Here is a 15917-nt window from a genome sequence, read left to right as displayed (position 1 = left end):
ATTAATTTTAAGTTTTCGTGTTTGAAAAGAGAGAATGTCCATGTGAACACGTCGAAGTGCAAAAGAAGACTAGTTTGTTTATGGTCAATGTCATTGTTATGTTCGTTTGGCATTACGTGAACTGGAAACTACCTCCCATTCAATTTTTATCTCCGTTTGAACATTAATTTAATTTATTTTATATTTAACTCAAGTTTCAAGCTGTAGTATCTTTAAACATACGTATAAATATTTAAACATTAGTTTATTATATTTTTTGAAGAACGTATTTATTATACTTTCATCATTTGATTGCAAATATTATAAATTATTTGGAAATAAACTATATATTATACTTTTCAGAAAAGATATCAGTTAGATCGTTAATGATTGAGTATTTCTGGAGCATTAATTTAATTTGATATAATATAACTAATGGATTTCAAATTTTTCAATGAGAAGAATTTATGATCCGCTTGTAATAAAAATAAATAATATTTATTCATAAAATGACAATTAGTATTTTTCTAAAAGCTTGTCATTTTTTATATATGTATGCGCGAGTAAGAAAAAGAATTAAAAATTTTTTAATGCATCCAATTTATTGCTTTATTGTAGGAATTAACAACTAATGCATTATATAAAATCAGTACTTTATTATATTATTAATTTATGTAAATATATAAGAACTTGAACTACGGCATGAGGGAATTGGTTTAGATGTTTCTAATCTGAAAGTAATATCTTGAATCCAGCTTATGTGACTGGAGATACGTGTATAAAGAGAATATGAATGACTATTACAACTTCTAATACCACCCGATAGCGTTTCACCAAGTCCGATACTAACAATACCTCTTAAAAACCACAAATTTCCAGTTTGAAATACCAATCCTCCACCACTATCGCCATCACACACAGATGTTCCTAAAATATATATTTAATATAATTTATAGATGTATTTGATCTAACGTATTCATTTTTATTACTAACCATTTGTATAACCAGCACAAAATTTGTCAATTGTTATAAATTTCTCAGACTGTACAGTATTTCCTACAGATTTGCATTGATTAAGAGGAACATATGGAAGTGTTACGGATTGTAGAATAAAACTTGATGACCCTAAAGCTGTTCTACCGAATCCTGCAACAACCCCTTGTCCAGATTCAATATAAGATTGATCCAAACATGCTGGTAATAACAAAGCTGAGAATACAAATGGCACGTCAATCTCTAAGAGAGCTATGTCCCAAGCATAATTTCCTTCTAAGCCCAAATAATTACAATTGACATAAATGCTTTTCACCTGAAAAATGATACATAAATAAATTTTACGATTAAAATATTATTTAAAGACATTGAACATTTTATACTTTAATATAAAATTAATTTTTTAACTTTCCATACCTTAGCCTTTTTAACGAAACGCGGATCGTGTAACGCATAATCATAATCACGAAAAATATTTCCAGTTGCTATATAATATCTTTTTGGATCATTTATTCTGTTATTTGTTTCATCAAAAACACAATGAGCTGCCGTAATAAGGAAATTCTCTTTTATAATTGTCGCTCCACAAATAAATTCCTTTGGTCCATCTAGACTTTTTGTTTCATATAAAGTAGCATGCCATGGAAATAGAGAAATATTAGCAGCACCGCCATGTACAATGAGAGGTTTTGTGCTTGGAGTAACAACTCCGCATACTAAAAAATGTATTGACATTAAAATTATTATATACGTAATTCGAATAAATGTACAAAATTTATAATTAAAAATGATAATTTTTTAACAATGTCGTAGTACATAATATTTAATATATTATTTAATATAGTAATTAATTTAATATAGTAAGAGATAATTCACAGTTGCTATCTTAAGCAGCATACAATTGATGGGATCAAATGATAGGTTTTAAGTGGGGATTTATGTATTTTAATTTATTTATGATAGTATTTTAATTATTTCTAATAGTTATTCTATCTAATAGATATTTAACTAGTGAGCGGATTTTTCACAAATTAAATAAATTAAAAATATTATATTTCATATTTCATAAATAAATAAAATCTAATATTATTTGACTAAAGCTTTCAAAATGTTGTACTTATAAGTTAATAATTATAATATTTTTACGTGAATTATCTCAAATCGTTTGACAATCAAATTTGAAAAAATATATCACGATATAAATTGTGTTGAATTCTAAGGAAGTATCTAGCATAATATTTTTTTAAACATATAATTGGCAGCATTTAAGATTACATCCATACATATTTGGATTCTTCTGGTTCTTTTGAAGCCTTGTTTGGGTTAAGTATTCTAACATCAATTTCAGAATTATTCGAATTACGAGTATTTGCGTGTATTATAACTTTTTCAGGGAAAATTTCTATTACAGGAGAAAGGGATTGATTTTGTTCATTAGTTTGTAATGTTACGCTGCCACCCCCAATATGAACATTAATAACTAGCGGACCTGGAATACATTGTAATGGTTCTGGTTCCCATTGACCTCTTTCGTTACATGTAACTTGATCTCTTTGTCTTGATAAAAATATCGTATCTTCACGATAGCTGTTGCGACAATTCAATGTTGCAACTGTTCCAGGCAAAACGGGAGATTCACAAATTGTCCATTGACCATTATATGTACATTTAGCATTTGTTGATGCTGAAGCCAATGATTTACAACGTATTTCTAAAATGATGAAATATGCATTTAGATAATAATGAAAAATCTGATGAAAGCATTATACATATACATATATTTTTATATGTATATATTCGTATATTTTTTGCTATAATAATGCTTAATATATAAATCTTACCAGAACAAATTGGAATATTTAACCATTTTCCTTCTGGACCACAAAATACATCAGAGGAACCACTTATTTTATAACCAGAATTACAGGTATAAATCAAATAAGCCCCCTTGGATAGTTGTACACCTTCTTGCACATCACAATTTTCTTCTGTTTGGCATTGCGACTTATGTAATTTTCGTTTACCATTTGCTGGCTGCGGAGGTACCAAACAATAATTTGATTCCTGTGGATTCCAAGGGGGAAGTGTCGATGTCGTACCCCTTGAAGGAGGTATAAATGGTATAGATGTAGTAGTAGTAGTAGTAGTAGTCATATTTGAACACAATGTTTTATCCTCATCTGATCCATCCGCACAATTTATTATACCATTGCACTTTAAATCACCATCTATGCAAGCACCATAGTTGCAACGAAATAAATACGATTCACAGCTACAAAATATCAATATCAGCAAACGATAATATTAAAAACATATTATAATTGAATAATTTAATAAATGTAATAACGTTCTCTCACTTCATTGATTTACATGCAGAAAATGTTTCATCAGAGCGATCTTTACAATCGACTTTACCATCACACAGTTTTACTAAATCGATGCATTCACCATTATTACATTGGAATTGATTACTGGAACAATTTATGGAGGTTGTAGTATTATACAAGTTATTCGAACATGAATCCAATGTTTCATCGCTGTTGTCAATGCAATTTCGTATTCCATTACACGTTAGATCGCCATCAATACAGGCGCCATAATTACATCTAAATGCATATGGCGAGCATACTAATTGAGATTTAGAACATTCAGACTGCGTTTCATCGGATTGATCTTTACAATTTGCTGCTCCATCGCACAAAAATTCGCTTGATATACACTCTCCATCATGACATTGAAATTCTCCAATTCTGTAAAAGATATTAAAAAATATAATACATATATATATATATATATATATATATATATATATATATATATATAAATAATTTTCCAGATATTTTTTACTCACCTACATTTCCCTCTTTGTTGCGTAGATACAATATTTAAGAAGGCTATGAAATTAAAGCAATCATTTAACTATCTGATCATTTTTTAAATATGTAATAAAAAATTACATATAATATTAATTTAATTTAAAAATAACTTGTTAAATAGATCATTATCAAATTGATGTTTATACACATTATTTCTGTCTATATTTATATATATATATATATATATATATATATATATATATATATATTTATGCATACACATATATATATATAATATAAAAATATATTTTATAATAATTTGTTAAAATTAAATAAATATGAATTTATCAAAAAAATAAAAGCCATATGATAATGATTACAATACAGTATTCGACTAATAGTATTTCGAATGTCTATCTTCTGTAGATAAATGTAAGATTCCTCTCTGAGTTCAAGGACATTCTCCACAGTTATGAACGAAACTGGTTTTTGATTCTTTAGTATCAAGATGCATCGTAAATACATTCGTGCATTAATTAATGTCGATTGTTTTATTATTAATTGTGCATTAACGATATATAATAACAAATATTTTTCATTTGAATAACAACGAACAAAATATTTTTTCTATACCGTACGTATATCTACAAAATTTATCAAATTTTTGTTATTGAATTTAATTTATAAAATAATATTTGCATGTAATACAAAATTGTTTAAAAAAAATATATATATATATATATATGATACTTTAATAAACAAATTAAATTATGTTAAAGATCAGAATGTTTTCAGAATAACAAATGTCAATCGGGATTTCCAGTATGATAAAACTTTTCAAGAATTCTTTCGAATTATCGACGTTCCAATCTTTATGTTGTGTGTCTATATATATATATATATATATATGTATACATATACATATATATATATATATATATATATTCAATTTAACGCATGTATACACTAGTACATATAAATATTAATTCATATACATATTAAATTATAAGGAAAATTTATATAAAAAGAGTAAGACGTAATAAAAAAAAATCTGTCTATCGAAATATAAAACAAATACAAAAGATATGTATTACTTACCGAAAAATGTATTTAGAAAGAAATACCTCCTATCGATTTTCATAATAACCAAAAAAAAAAAAAAAACGTAACTTCAAATCGCAATAATACTAAAAGATAGAGAGAGAGAGAAATAGAGTGAGAGTCCGTTTCGTGCTGTTGCTGTCATCAACTAGGATCCACCACTGATCGTGTATCGACCCGGAATTACCCGTTGAGTATGTGAGCTTGTATGTGTGATATACGTATATCGATGAACGCATACCATCAATATCGTGTACCATACATAAAAGAAGGAAATAAACGTAGAAATAATGAAGTTCTACGCTATAATGAGAATTCTAAGAAAATCATTTAAAATCAATTTGATAAGATTGGTTAAATATATGTTACTTAAGTTATAATTTCAATTTCATCTGGTATTTTTTTTCTTTTCTCTTCCTTTTTTTTTCTCTTTTCTTTTTTTGAACGTATCACCACAACATCAATTTGGGAAATAGGTGAGAATTCGTTTGAAAATAATTTTTGTTGAAACATCCATTCTTTTTCTTTTTTTTTTCCTTTCTTTCTTTTTTCCTGTTTTTTACAGATTGTTATTGTGATTATACATAATCATAAATGTAATTAATATTTATAATTAGTTGATGACGCATAAAAAATATATCTATATAATGGAAAGAGAATTATAGATATTAATATGCAATTGATTCTTCTCTGACTGAAAATGAATGCAAGGGAAGACTGGCAAGCCAGTTCAACGTTCTATGATGTTATTATAGTTAAGGTAGCGATATTAGAAGAGAAAAAAAAAATATTATTCCATTTTTTTTTGTATTTCAAATATTTAAATAAATTACTTTAAAAGGATACGTCTGGTTTGTTACTTCTGTATTTACAATGTGTTTCACTATGTATTCCGATTGAAATTTTTCTACTTCTTCCTCACATTCTTTCCAATCTAAAGGTTCATGTATGCCATCTGAACCATACCTTGTATTATAATAATCGTAATGTACCTGAAAAAACAAAATTTCGCATGGTTTTGTATCGTCCATTACTTATGGAATAAAATTCAGAAATTAATTTCCTTACATAATTTAAGGATAAACCTAAACTGGGAGCTAATGGTATATCCATCTTTTCATCTTTAAATGCCTGTTTCAAAGAATCTTCTGTCGCCATGTTTCTTAAAAATGCGATAACCATAGAAATCATTTTTCTGATTTGATGCAACATGAAACTTTGACCTTTAATTTCTATTATTACAAATTCTATATTTTCTGAGATAAATGTATCTACACATTGAAATTTAATTATATAACGTTTTGCCCGTGGATCTAATGGCTTTCTGCGAACAAATAAAACATTAAACAAAATTTTTATAAAACAATATACGTGTAATTATTTAAGATAAATAACTTACACTTTTGATGTAAAATTATGAAAATTATGAGTTCCTTGAAAAAGTTTCATAAATGAATTTATTTTTTCCAAAGTTTCTGGTTTTAATCGAAAGTCAATATATGGTTTTCCTTCGATCACCGATAATTCTTTCATCCGTTTTTCTACATCGCATTCTTCTCGAGAAGGTAATGAGGCCTTATCCTCTTCAACAAATGCAAATGCAGGAATGATATATCTATATGTTCTACCACTGCAGTTACTTTTACTATTGAAACCTTTTGTAACGCGTTTGATACCAAATACTTTAATTTCATTTGGTAAGCAATCATTTATACTATCTTTAGATACAGTTTCAGCTAAAATGGACAATATTATTCATTTAAACTTTGAAGGTATAATCATGAAAAATTTTCTTTATGATATATCGATAATTAATAAAAATATATATCTTACGTAGCTTCAGAGAAACGACTTGTCTAGCGGCCGATACTCCTTTGTCTGTTCTTGCAGCTCTTTGAAAATTAAAGGATCTTAAATTTTCAATATTTTCTGTAGTTACCAAGTTATTCTTTAGCAATGCATTTAATAAATCATCCTCGATAGTTTTCATTCCAGGATTTATTTGCATTCCATAATAATCTCTACCAAGATAACCCATCATTAATGCGTAAGCCCTTCTTTTAATCTTTACCACATTTACTTTTTGAATCTTTACAGCACTGTCTTCATCTTCGTCAACTCTTAATCTTTTGTTGTTTGGATTATTTAAATTTGGTTCTGGGTTAACAGTTTCAATTTGAATCGACATATTTCTATAATTATAGACACCTAAAAAAAATTTTTAATGAATAAAATAATTCTATAACACGTTGACATATCGAATTATTTACCTAATACACGGGTTATTTGTCGCAACACGTTGTAACTACAAGTTGCACAATTCTTTATGCAATACAACATTTGCAATTAAATTTTTATCAAAAATTACAAATATGAAATATAAGTACTTTATTGTAATATTTCCAATGAATATTTAGCAAACATATATTTTCAAATACGAATTAAAATACATTCTTAGGTTATGATTCTTAACTTTCTTCGTTACATACATTCGTATCAATTGATGATCCATAGATAAAATATAACGTAGATGTGAAACTAAGGAATTTGAAAAATTTACATTTACCATAAGAAAAAAAGGGCACTTCTCTTTTTACCTTTTTCAAAAATTCTCTGAAAATTCAAATAAAGCAAATTAATTGAATAATAAAAATTAAATTGTATTAGAATTTTAAATGTTCGTCTTCTATCGATTCTATCGGGCAATCGCAAATATCGATTGATCGAATTTTATCTCATTTGAAGATTATCTACGAAGATTCTTTTTTAATGGAAAAATAATTTACCCTAAAGTATCACTTAAACAAATAATAATATTATTTTATTTATATCATATAATTTAGTAAACACTTAACATTTAATACAAAACAGATCGATTATATTATACTTTGACTTTAATAAATATAATTTATATAAAATACATGAAAGGATTTATCAAAGTATAATTATATATAGTATAATTATTTATGATTATGATTTAATAAACTCCCACGAATCTATAAATATGATATATACAATCAATATTAAATTAATATATGTTAGGATAAAAAAAAATGACTTTCTACATTTATTAATCTTCTTCTTGAATACATTTTTCTACCAAATCCCTTAAATTTGGATTTTCCATAGCAGCTGCTATTCGTTCTTTATCATTTATTTGTTTATTAACTGCAATCAAATTAAAAATATTAAATAATATAACATCTTAAATTGAAATTCATTTTCAACAACTAAATGTTGAAGGTTCTAATGTTAAAAGTTCTAAAGTTATTGTAATATATAAAATTTGATGTACGTACTTTCTTGTTCTGTAGAATGTGTACCCTCTTTGATAAAAATATCCAATTTAAATATTGCTACTAGATGCCGTTCAAGTTTTACTCTGATACATAATCCTATAAGTGTTGCTAACGAACAATGTGGCACTGTTGGATTAAATTCAACCCGTATTACAGAAATACCACTTGGAGTACTTTGACAAATGTTAACACAATCTTCATATATTACATCGAGCTGTTCTAAAGTTTGTGGTTTCTCCGGGTCCTTAATGGTTCTTAACAAATCTAAGAATAAAAAAGATAAACATATTAAAAATTATACAATTGTATTGCATCAATTTATTAAATATTTATTCCTTTATAATGAGAGATACAATGATATGGCAAAATTATAAATTCCAAATGTAAAATAAATGTTTATAATTAATAATAACACCATAAATTGTTTTTCTACATTGCATCATAATTAAATGATTTTGGTTATAATCGATATAATTGTCACAATTATAAAACATAATTAAAATTTACCATAAACGGATTCTTTCAATTCTAAGTCTGTCTTCAGTGCAAAAGCATTTTGATCCTTTAAGTTTACGACGTCTGTCGTTCCCATGATTGTTTCTGGAAGCATACCATCTCTAATCTTCCAACCAATTGATAACTTTCGAAAAAATGATAACATATTTATTCACAATCAATGTTGTATAACAGCATACTGTAAATAATCAGTGGTTATAAATAATTGGTATAAAGGTTATGTTCTAAATTAGTTACCGATCGAAGCGAATGTATACAGCACCATCTTATGTACAGAAGATGAAATATATTTTTATGAATTTTTTTTTTAAATATTTGTATATCCCATTATATTTTATTTTTTTTTTTTATTATATCTCAAAGCTTAATACTATAACAATAGTCATTAAACAAAATCACGTTTAAAATCACATTAAAAATATAAAATGAACACTCCTTTGAAAAATAAGATAACACATTAAATATTATTTCACATATTTTCAGCTTGTACCAATACTTTTTTCTTTTGTATAGGGGTAGATGTTTTTAAAGATTTCTGAGGTGAAGGTAAACCTATATAATAAATAATATATATATATATATATACATATAAAACCTGTATATAATTTGAATTTAATCTAATAAAAATATTATTTGAATTCATACCAGCTACACCTAAGTTCCTTAATCGTTCTTCGATATCATCTAATTCTTCTTTATTATTTATATTAGATGTTGACTCAAGCACATCATCATTATTCATTAATTCTGAAAGTTCTTTTTCTAAATCTGAATCTGATTCAAAATCAGCACTCGGTAATATTTCTGATAATGTAGATTGTACATCTTTATAATTTTCTAAGGCCTGAAACATTTTACAAATCAAATTTAAAATTGAAGCATTGCAATTTTATTTCTATGAAATAATTAATAAATTTCTAAATTTGGGATACCTCATTTAGATCATCCATAACATCTCTGACTTTATACTCTGTTAATCCCTTTTCTTCGAATTGGGACAATACATTAGAACCAAGTTTAAAAGCATCGACAGCACTACTGTTCGAATGTGTATCTTGAATACTTAATATAAGAGCACGCAAATTTCCAAGTATTTGCGCACGCTTTTCGATTGTTTTTTCTATTTCATTCTTTTTTCTTAGATGAGTTTTTGCTACCTGTTTTAATTCTTTTGCCAGACACGTTTTAACTTTATCCATAATAATAATTTTTTCCTTCTCCAATAATTCAATTTCTCTTTCAAATTTACTTTCTTGATTCAATAGCTTGTATAATGTCTCATCTATTTCTGAAATTTCGTATATAGTTTGTGTAGAAAATTTAACTAATAATTCATTGTTGATAGAGCTTTTTTTCAAAACTGCTTTTTTATGATGTTTAAGCCAAATCAACGCTAGCTTCAAAGTATTTTCACTGATATCAGAATACGTTTCTTCTTTTTTACATTTTTCAAGTATTTCAGTTATAGAAATAAGAATATTATCATTTTCATTGACTATAGTAGAAAGTATTTGTTCGGCTATTTCTTTTACTGCTTTTAAATGTACGTATCTGGTGTTTATATCTATATTTTGTCCTATTACGTAATCCTTCATTTTGTAATAAGACCATGTAAGCGGTTTTTTAATAAATACATCCAAAGACCATGTAGTCCAGGAATCACTTGGTTCTTTTAAGAATTCTTCTTCCAATACTATTTCTCTATTCCTGATAAACAAATATAAGATATATGTAACAACATCTCTTTAAGATTCTTTGTAATTATTCTAAATTATTAAATATACAATTATATTTACCTTAGCATTTCTTGGGTAACTGTTGTCAGGCACAGAGGGCTGCATCCTTTACGTTTAAAAATTTCATTCAAATCGAAAATAGAAAAACTACATTGCATTGTATGCTTTAACCATACATATATAAGATTATTCCAAAATTTGTATTTTGAAATCCAGTCTTGTTGATTAGCAGATTTGCTTCGAAATGGGGAAAACAGTGCATTCATTCTATTATCCTGATTCCAACAATCTGGCATTTTTTCAGTAGGTAATGGTGAATTCGCATTTAATTCACTGTTTTGCAGCATTGTTCCTTTGTTTCTTCTTATTTTTATTATTATTGTTATACACTAATTCTAAAAACGACGTTTCAGTAACATTTATATCATGTTATATAGGTTATAAAATCATATTAAGTTTGTAATTTGTAAAATTGTGATAAAATTGTAATAAATAATTTTGATCTATCTTAATATTATCTTAATTATGATTTTTATTCTATTCTTATTATAATTACATCGGTATTATATTTAATATATTTACAAAAATATACGAGAGAAACGTAACAAGAAAGAAAAGGTTCAATTAACTCGCCATCTTTGACGCTTACTACGTAAACAATTGAAAGGTTAGAAGGTTATTAAATGTTCATCTTATATATATATATATATATATATATGTGTGTGTGCATATTATCGCATTTATTCCAAAATGTACAATAATCATTTTTATATATATACATATATACATTTATATATATATATATATATATATACATAACACACATACAAATTTATATACGTACTTCGTGCAGCATCGATACATCATAAAATTAAAATAAATGAAATAAAATATAAAAATATTTCATTTTGCTCTATAATTAATTATAAATTCTAAAAGCTTTCGAGAAAGTAATAACGAATCAAAAATTTAACTTATGATCCATTAAGTATTATACGTAAGTATATAAATTTTTTATTAAAGACCTGACTATCTATAACATTAATTCAATCACCATTAACAATCTTTATAAGTTGAACGATATTTAATTGACATAACAACAAAATTCATTTGAATACTGCATTAGTTAATAAAGTTGTCAAGTATACCTATTCATTATAACAGTTTTCATATGAAAATAATTATATCTTTTTATTCAGTCTCGTCGCGTTGAATCTTGAGCACTTTGCATATACTTATTTCTTTACTCATTTCCTCTCTGGACGGATTTATCATATAGTTGCACCATTTGTCATTTTAATTATTTAATGTTATTCTCTTGAATCTTTTAGTACTTGTTTTTGTAAAATCTCCATTTTTTTGTCTAATCGTTGTACATCTTCATATTTTTCTGTTTCGATCGACGGGGCATCGCCACCACCAATTATAGATGATTCTTCTAATTTTTCTTTCACAGCAGTTTTGTTTAAATCTTTGAAAGATTTAATTGTTGAAACTCTAATATTGCACAACTCATCCGACAAGTTTCTAATTTTCCCTTCGTCTGGCAAATTAATATATTGCAATTTTGTATTACATGAAATCGATAACGATGAAGTTAATGTTTCAGATAATTTTGTTACTTTTTCTAATATGTCTGAAAGATATATATATATATATATATTTTTTTTTTTACAGAAAATATAATGTCGTTGAAAGTTTTTTTTTATTTATTTGATGTGTTACCTGTTAAATCTATTGTTTCAGAGGAAAAATTAATTTCACTTTGTGGCGTGAAACTTTCTCTACTAAATAAATGTTGCCTAATGTTAAACAAATTTCTAGATTTTACTTTTTTTTGCATGTGATGCTCTTCGGTATCTTTTATAATTTTTTGTGGTGTTTTATACATTATAGTTTGTTCCATACGTATGATACGTCCAGCTTTTATGTATGGAATTAAAGAAGATAAATCTGCTTGAGTCCTAGGTACACTATTAGCTGGTTGTATTGATAACGGTGGTTTATAATTTTGCACTATAATATTAAATAGATTTTTAAAATATGATAATTTAGTAATAGTAATAGATAGTGTTTCTGATAAAAACCTGTGTATGGTGTCCTGATATAAGTTAAGGTTTTTTCATCTTGTGGCAAGCCGTATACTGTAGAAGGATAATTTAGACTGGAATCTAGAATTAAATAAATTAAATATAAAATTAAAACATTCGACAGTACCGAAAACTTTAATTTTTACATTATTACCATGAAGCATATCTCCTTGTCCCATGCTTGCTTTGCCATAATTAGTACTTATTAATATTGAATTATTCATAACAGTGACTAAAGCAGGCTGTAATCGTTTTATTACATTCAATATCAGTTCACATCTTTTAATAACTCGCAGTTGTTGCGGTTCGGTTGCATTTTCTACAAGAAGCTTTTTTGCACTTGCATCGGTTTCGAATATAGCTAAAAAATACATAATATTATTATTATGATTTACAAATTATATCATAAATGTTCATTACTAATATATATTACCTGCTTTTAGTTCTCTAATCATCATGATCGTTTGTCTATCAATATTATCACTTCCAATGTCATTTACAGTTATAGTTAATTGACTAGACAATGAAACTGCTCGTAAAACAATGCCTTGCACTTGTTGTTGAGTTACAGCTTCTCTATTGTCGAAACAATCAGACATAATACGTATACGCTCTTGAAGATCGTCTAAAACTACCTACATAGTAAGTCATACTGATTTATTCTAAGTTATTTATAAAATATAGATACATATTTATCAAAATTACCTGACAATAAGCAGCAGAATCAATAATTAGATTTACAGTATTATGCAATTTATTCATCTCTAATTGCCATTGAGAAGTTAAAAGTTTTACACTCGCACGCAATTCTTTGTTGTCTGGATGAAGATAGAACGCAGTAATAGCGGCAATTAATTCATTTTCTAATGATTCAAGACCAGCCAAACAATTTCGAATTTTATTGACACCTAAAACGAATTAATTTTATCAATGGATATGTTTATATATACTTCTTATAAACATAATTTTAATAATAAAATTATAACTGTGTAGTGTGACAAAAATAGAACAACACACATAGAAGTATATATTATATGAACAAATAAGCAAATAGAAGTTACATCTAATATTAATTTGGTATAAATCCTTATTTCTGTCACATTGCATAATACATTTTCTATGAGTTGTACGAACGCTCTACATCTCTGCAACATGCATTGGCAAATATTCCAATTTGCATAGCTTTATCCGTAAGCTGATCAAAATCTTCTATAGCACTATGTAAATCGCTTTTAGATCTTTTCTTTGCAGTCAATGAACTTCCACATGTCATAACAAGTTTTCTTAAAGCATTGAAAGAATCACTAAATACTTCCATAACAAGCATTAACACTGAAATATTGACTTTGCGTTCTAAGCGATATAATGCGTCGTTCAAAGTATTCATAAAGAGATTGTTAACGCTAGGATCTGGAGTTTCAGAACAGAGTTGTGATTTTAAATTTTCGTATTCTCCCATTATCGATTGACAAGCTGCTGATATTGCTTCAAAATTTTGGGGTTGACACAATTGTGCAATTGACATTGCATGTGAAAATATATCCTCTATACCCCACCACAATTCTGTACATTCTAGGACTTGTTGTTCTTGAGTTTTTGTTGACATTTCAGCTATAATATCAAGTACCAAATCCATTCTAAAGAATAATAAAATATTTGAAACTAATTGAAATGAAAGTGACTATAATCTTGTAGAAATTAATTTTGCATACGATACCTATAAACAAAATGATTTTCTTTTTCTATAGTTTCGTCTTCTGAAGATGGATTTGGTGCATCCAGAACTTCGAGTATTAATTTGAAACAAAGACACATTCTTTCGCATATATATTTCTTGCAATTCTGCAACAATTATTAAATTATTTAATATTTTTATTTTGTATTACTTTTGCTACAACAAATATATTGTTTGATAACAATGAAATTAAAATCAATCAATATCAAAAATATATCTGTTGCAAATTTTCTAACTGAACTTAAAAAAAACACAAATATTAGCTAATAGATTTACGTAAATTGATGCATTTAATTGATGTTGCTCCTGAATCAGCTGTACTAACATACTAAACGTTGTATGTATCTGAAAGGTGTATAATGCTATTCTTTCTGATAGCAAATTTGAAATTAAATTTTTTCTGTATTTTTGTAATGGTCCAAGTATTTCTAATATAGAAGTACCTAGTTCCTATAAAGAACAAAAAAAATATAAATATATATATTATTTTCTTATTGCTTATGACACATAAATATTATCAGAAATAATTAAACCTTTATGTTTTGAAAATCTTCAATTTCATTAACAGTACCCATTTCTTTAACATAATCAAAATAATCTTGAAGTCTTTGTTTCAGTGGTAAACACTCAAGATTTTCGAGAGCTTTTAAAGCCATTGTAAACTTTTCCAATAATGTTCCTATTGCATCTTTGCTCGTATGACTATTAATGTTTTCTACCTAAAAAATTATTGCTTTACTATTAACACAAAATTTATCATAAAATAAACATACCAATTCATTAGCGACAAATTCATTTGATAAACAAAATTCCTCAACCGTATCAGCAATTTTTGTTTTCATTTCTTGATAATCAGTGATATCATCTTTGGATAAGTTTTCAAATTTTTCAGCTAAAATACGTAACTGATCACAAAAAACTGATTTTATATTTAAAACATCGGATGTTCCAGCTTTGCTATTCCCTATCGAATGCTTCAAATTATTTATCTGAAAGTACATTATAAAAAATATAGTTTTAATATTTTATATCTTATAGGTATTGTTTGAATGTATACTAAAGTAAATATTTTAATAATTAAAAATGAAATCGTCATCTTTTTTACTTGTATTTCAATAGGATCCAAAATTTTTTGCATACGTTTGGTTTTTAAAGACATATTTATTGTTATTTTTGTCAATTTATTTCACAATATTTTATTTCATTCAAACGTTGAAACCGTCGATTGTAAACAAGGTGAAGTAAGCTACTGATTGTACAACTACACTAATACAAAAATATATATTCAAAGACGATCTTAATAACTCTACATATATGTATATAAACAAGATATAATTTCATAATTTATTAATCAATTAATTCGTTAAAAATCTATATCTAATGTAAATTTTATTTAAAACTCAAACATATGTATATATTATTTCTTTGAAACTATATTTTAACTCCACCTAGCGATAAAAGATTAAAGTTAATGATCAAATTAAAGGTGCATCTATAGAAAATTATATAATAATGAAATAATAGACATATATTACATATTTATATTATTGATTAGATGAAAAAAACAATTATTTGTAAAGGAATAAAGTTAATTCAAAATATTATTTTTATTTTACCGAGTATCATCGCATAAATATATTTTTACGAATATT

General features: G+C 26.2%; 5 protein-coding genes across 8 annotated transcripts; all 5 read right to left on the bottom strand.

Annotated features, from left to right (window-relative positions):
• Positions 1–599: 599 nt before the first annotated feature.
• On the bottom strand, positions 600–5086 carry LOC118440670 (venom prothrombin activator hopsarin-D-like). Its single transcript, XM_035864039.2, has 8 exons — positions 4887–5086; positions 3824–3866; positions 3330–3722; positions 2814–3244; positions 2462–2683; positions 1390–1688; positions 973–1288; positions 600–906 (listed from the first exon to the last, which is right to left on the bottom strand). The coding sequence occupies exons 1-8, from the start codon at positions 4927–4929 to the stop codon at positions 650–652; spliced, it is 2004 nt and encodes a 667-aa protein (XP_035719932.2). The 5' UTR covers positions 4930–5086; the 3' UTR covers positions 600–649.
• Positions 5087–5414: 328 nt separating this feature from the next.
• Pus1 (Pseudouridine synthase 1) lies at positions 5415–7498 on the bottom strand. The gene is made up of 6 exons (XM_035864077.2): positions 7160–7498; positions 6723–7097; positions 6289–6625; positions 5958–6213; positions 5736–5881; positions 5415–5627 (listed from the first exon to the last, which is right to left on the bottom strand). The coding sequence occupies exons 1-6, from the start codon at positions 7227–7229 to the stop codon at positions 5558–5560; spliced, it is 1254 nt and encodes a 417-aa protein (XP_035719970.2). The 5' UTR covers positions 7230–7498; the 3' UTR covers positions 5415–5557.
• A 343-nt stretch (positions 7499–7841) lies between these two features.
• On the bottom strand, positions 7842–8992 carry galla-1 (cytosolic iron-sulfur assembly component galla-1). The gene is made up of 3 exons (XM_035864101.2): positions 8696–8992; positions 8189–8452; positions 7842–8057 (listed from the first exon to the last, which is right to left on the bottom strand). The coding sequence occupies exons 1-3, from the start codon at positions 8847–8849 to the stop codon at positions 7960–7962; spliced, it is 516 nt and encodes a 171-aa protein (XP_035719994.1). The 5' UTR covers positions 8850–8992; the 3' UTR covers positions 7842–7959.
• Positions 8993–9008: 16 nt separating this feature from the next.
• Positions 9009–11083, bottom strand: LOC118440678 (charged multivesicular body protein 7). 3 transcript variants are annotated; one of them, XM_035864052.2, is made up of 5 exons: positions 10997–11083; positions 10501–10835; positions 9637–10411; positions 9350–9548; positions 9009–9256 (listed from the first exon to the last, which is right to left on the bottom strand). In XM_035864052.2, the coding sequence occupies exons 2-5, from the start codon at positions 10785–10787 to the stop codon at positions 9174–9176; spliced, it is 1344 nt and encodes a 447-aa protein (XP_035719945.2). In that variant the 5' UTR covers positions 10788–10835; positions 10997–11083; the 3' UTR covers positions 9009–9173. The 3 variants fall into 3 exon arrangements, with proteins under 3 accessions (XP_035719945.2, XP_035719949.2, XP_085511152.1); XM_035864056.2 differs by having other exon boundaries at positions 11023–11037; XM_085655026.1 differs by having other exon boundaries at positions 10501–11083.
• Positions 11084–11331: 248 nt separating this feature from the next.
• On the bottom strand, positions 11332–15670 carry Spt (Spitting Image). 2 transcript variants are annotated; one of them, XM_035864018.2, is made up of 12 exons: positions 15371–15670; positions 15039–15254; positions 14799–14984; positions 14542–14715; positions 14248–14372; positions 13665–14167; positions 13236–13438; positions 12964–13165; positions 12685–12891; positions 12528–12611; positions 12166–12456; positions 11332–12076 (listed from the first exon to the last, which is right to left on the bottom strand). In XM_035864018.2, exons 1-12 carry the CDS (start codon positions 15422–15424, stop codon positions 11751–11753), a joined length of 2571 nt encoding a protein of 856 aa, XP_035719911.1. In that variant the 5' UTR covers positions 15425–15670; the 3' UTR covers positions 11332–11750. The 2 variants fall into 2 exon arrangements, with proteins under 2 accessions (XP_035719911.1, XP_035719921.1); XM_035864028.2 differs by having other exon boundaries at positions 11333–12076; positions 15406–15669.
• Positions 15671–15917: the final 247 nt, after the last annotated feature.

This window comes from Vespa mandarinia, chromosome 2 (assembly GCF_050613455.1).
Source record: "Vespa mandarinia isolate Hongniang chromosome 2, ASM5061345v1, whole genome shotgun sequence".
In the NCBI taxonomy this organism is placed as follows: Eukaryota; Metazoa; Arthropoda; class Insecta; order Hymenoptera; family Vespidae; genus Vespa; species Vespa mandarinia.
This window is presented reverse-complemented; position numbering and strand designations above follow the sequence as displayed.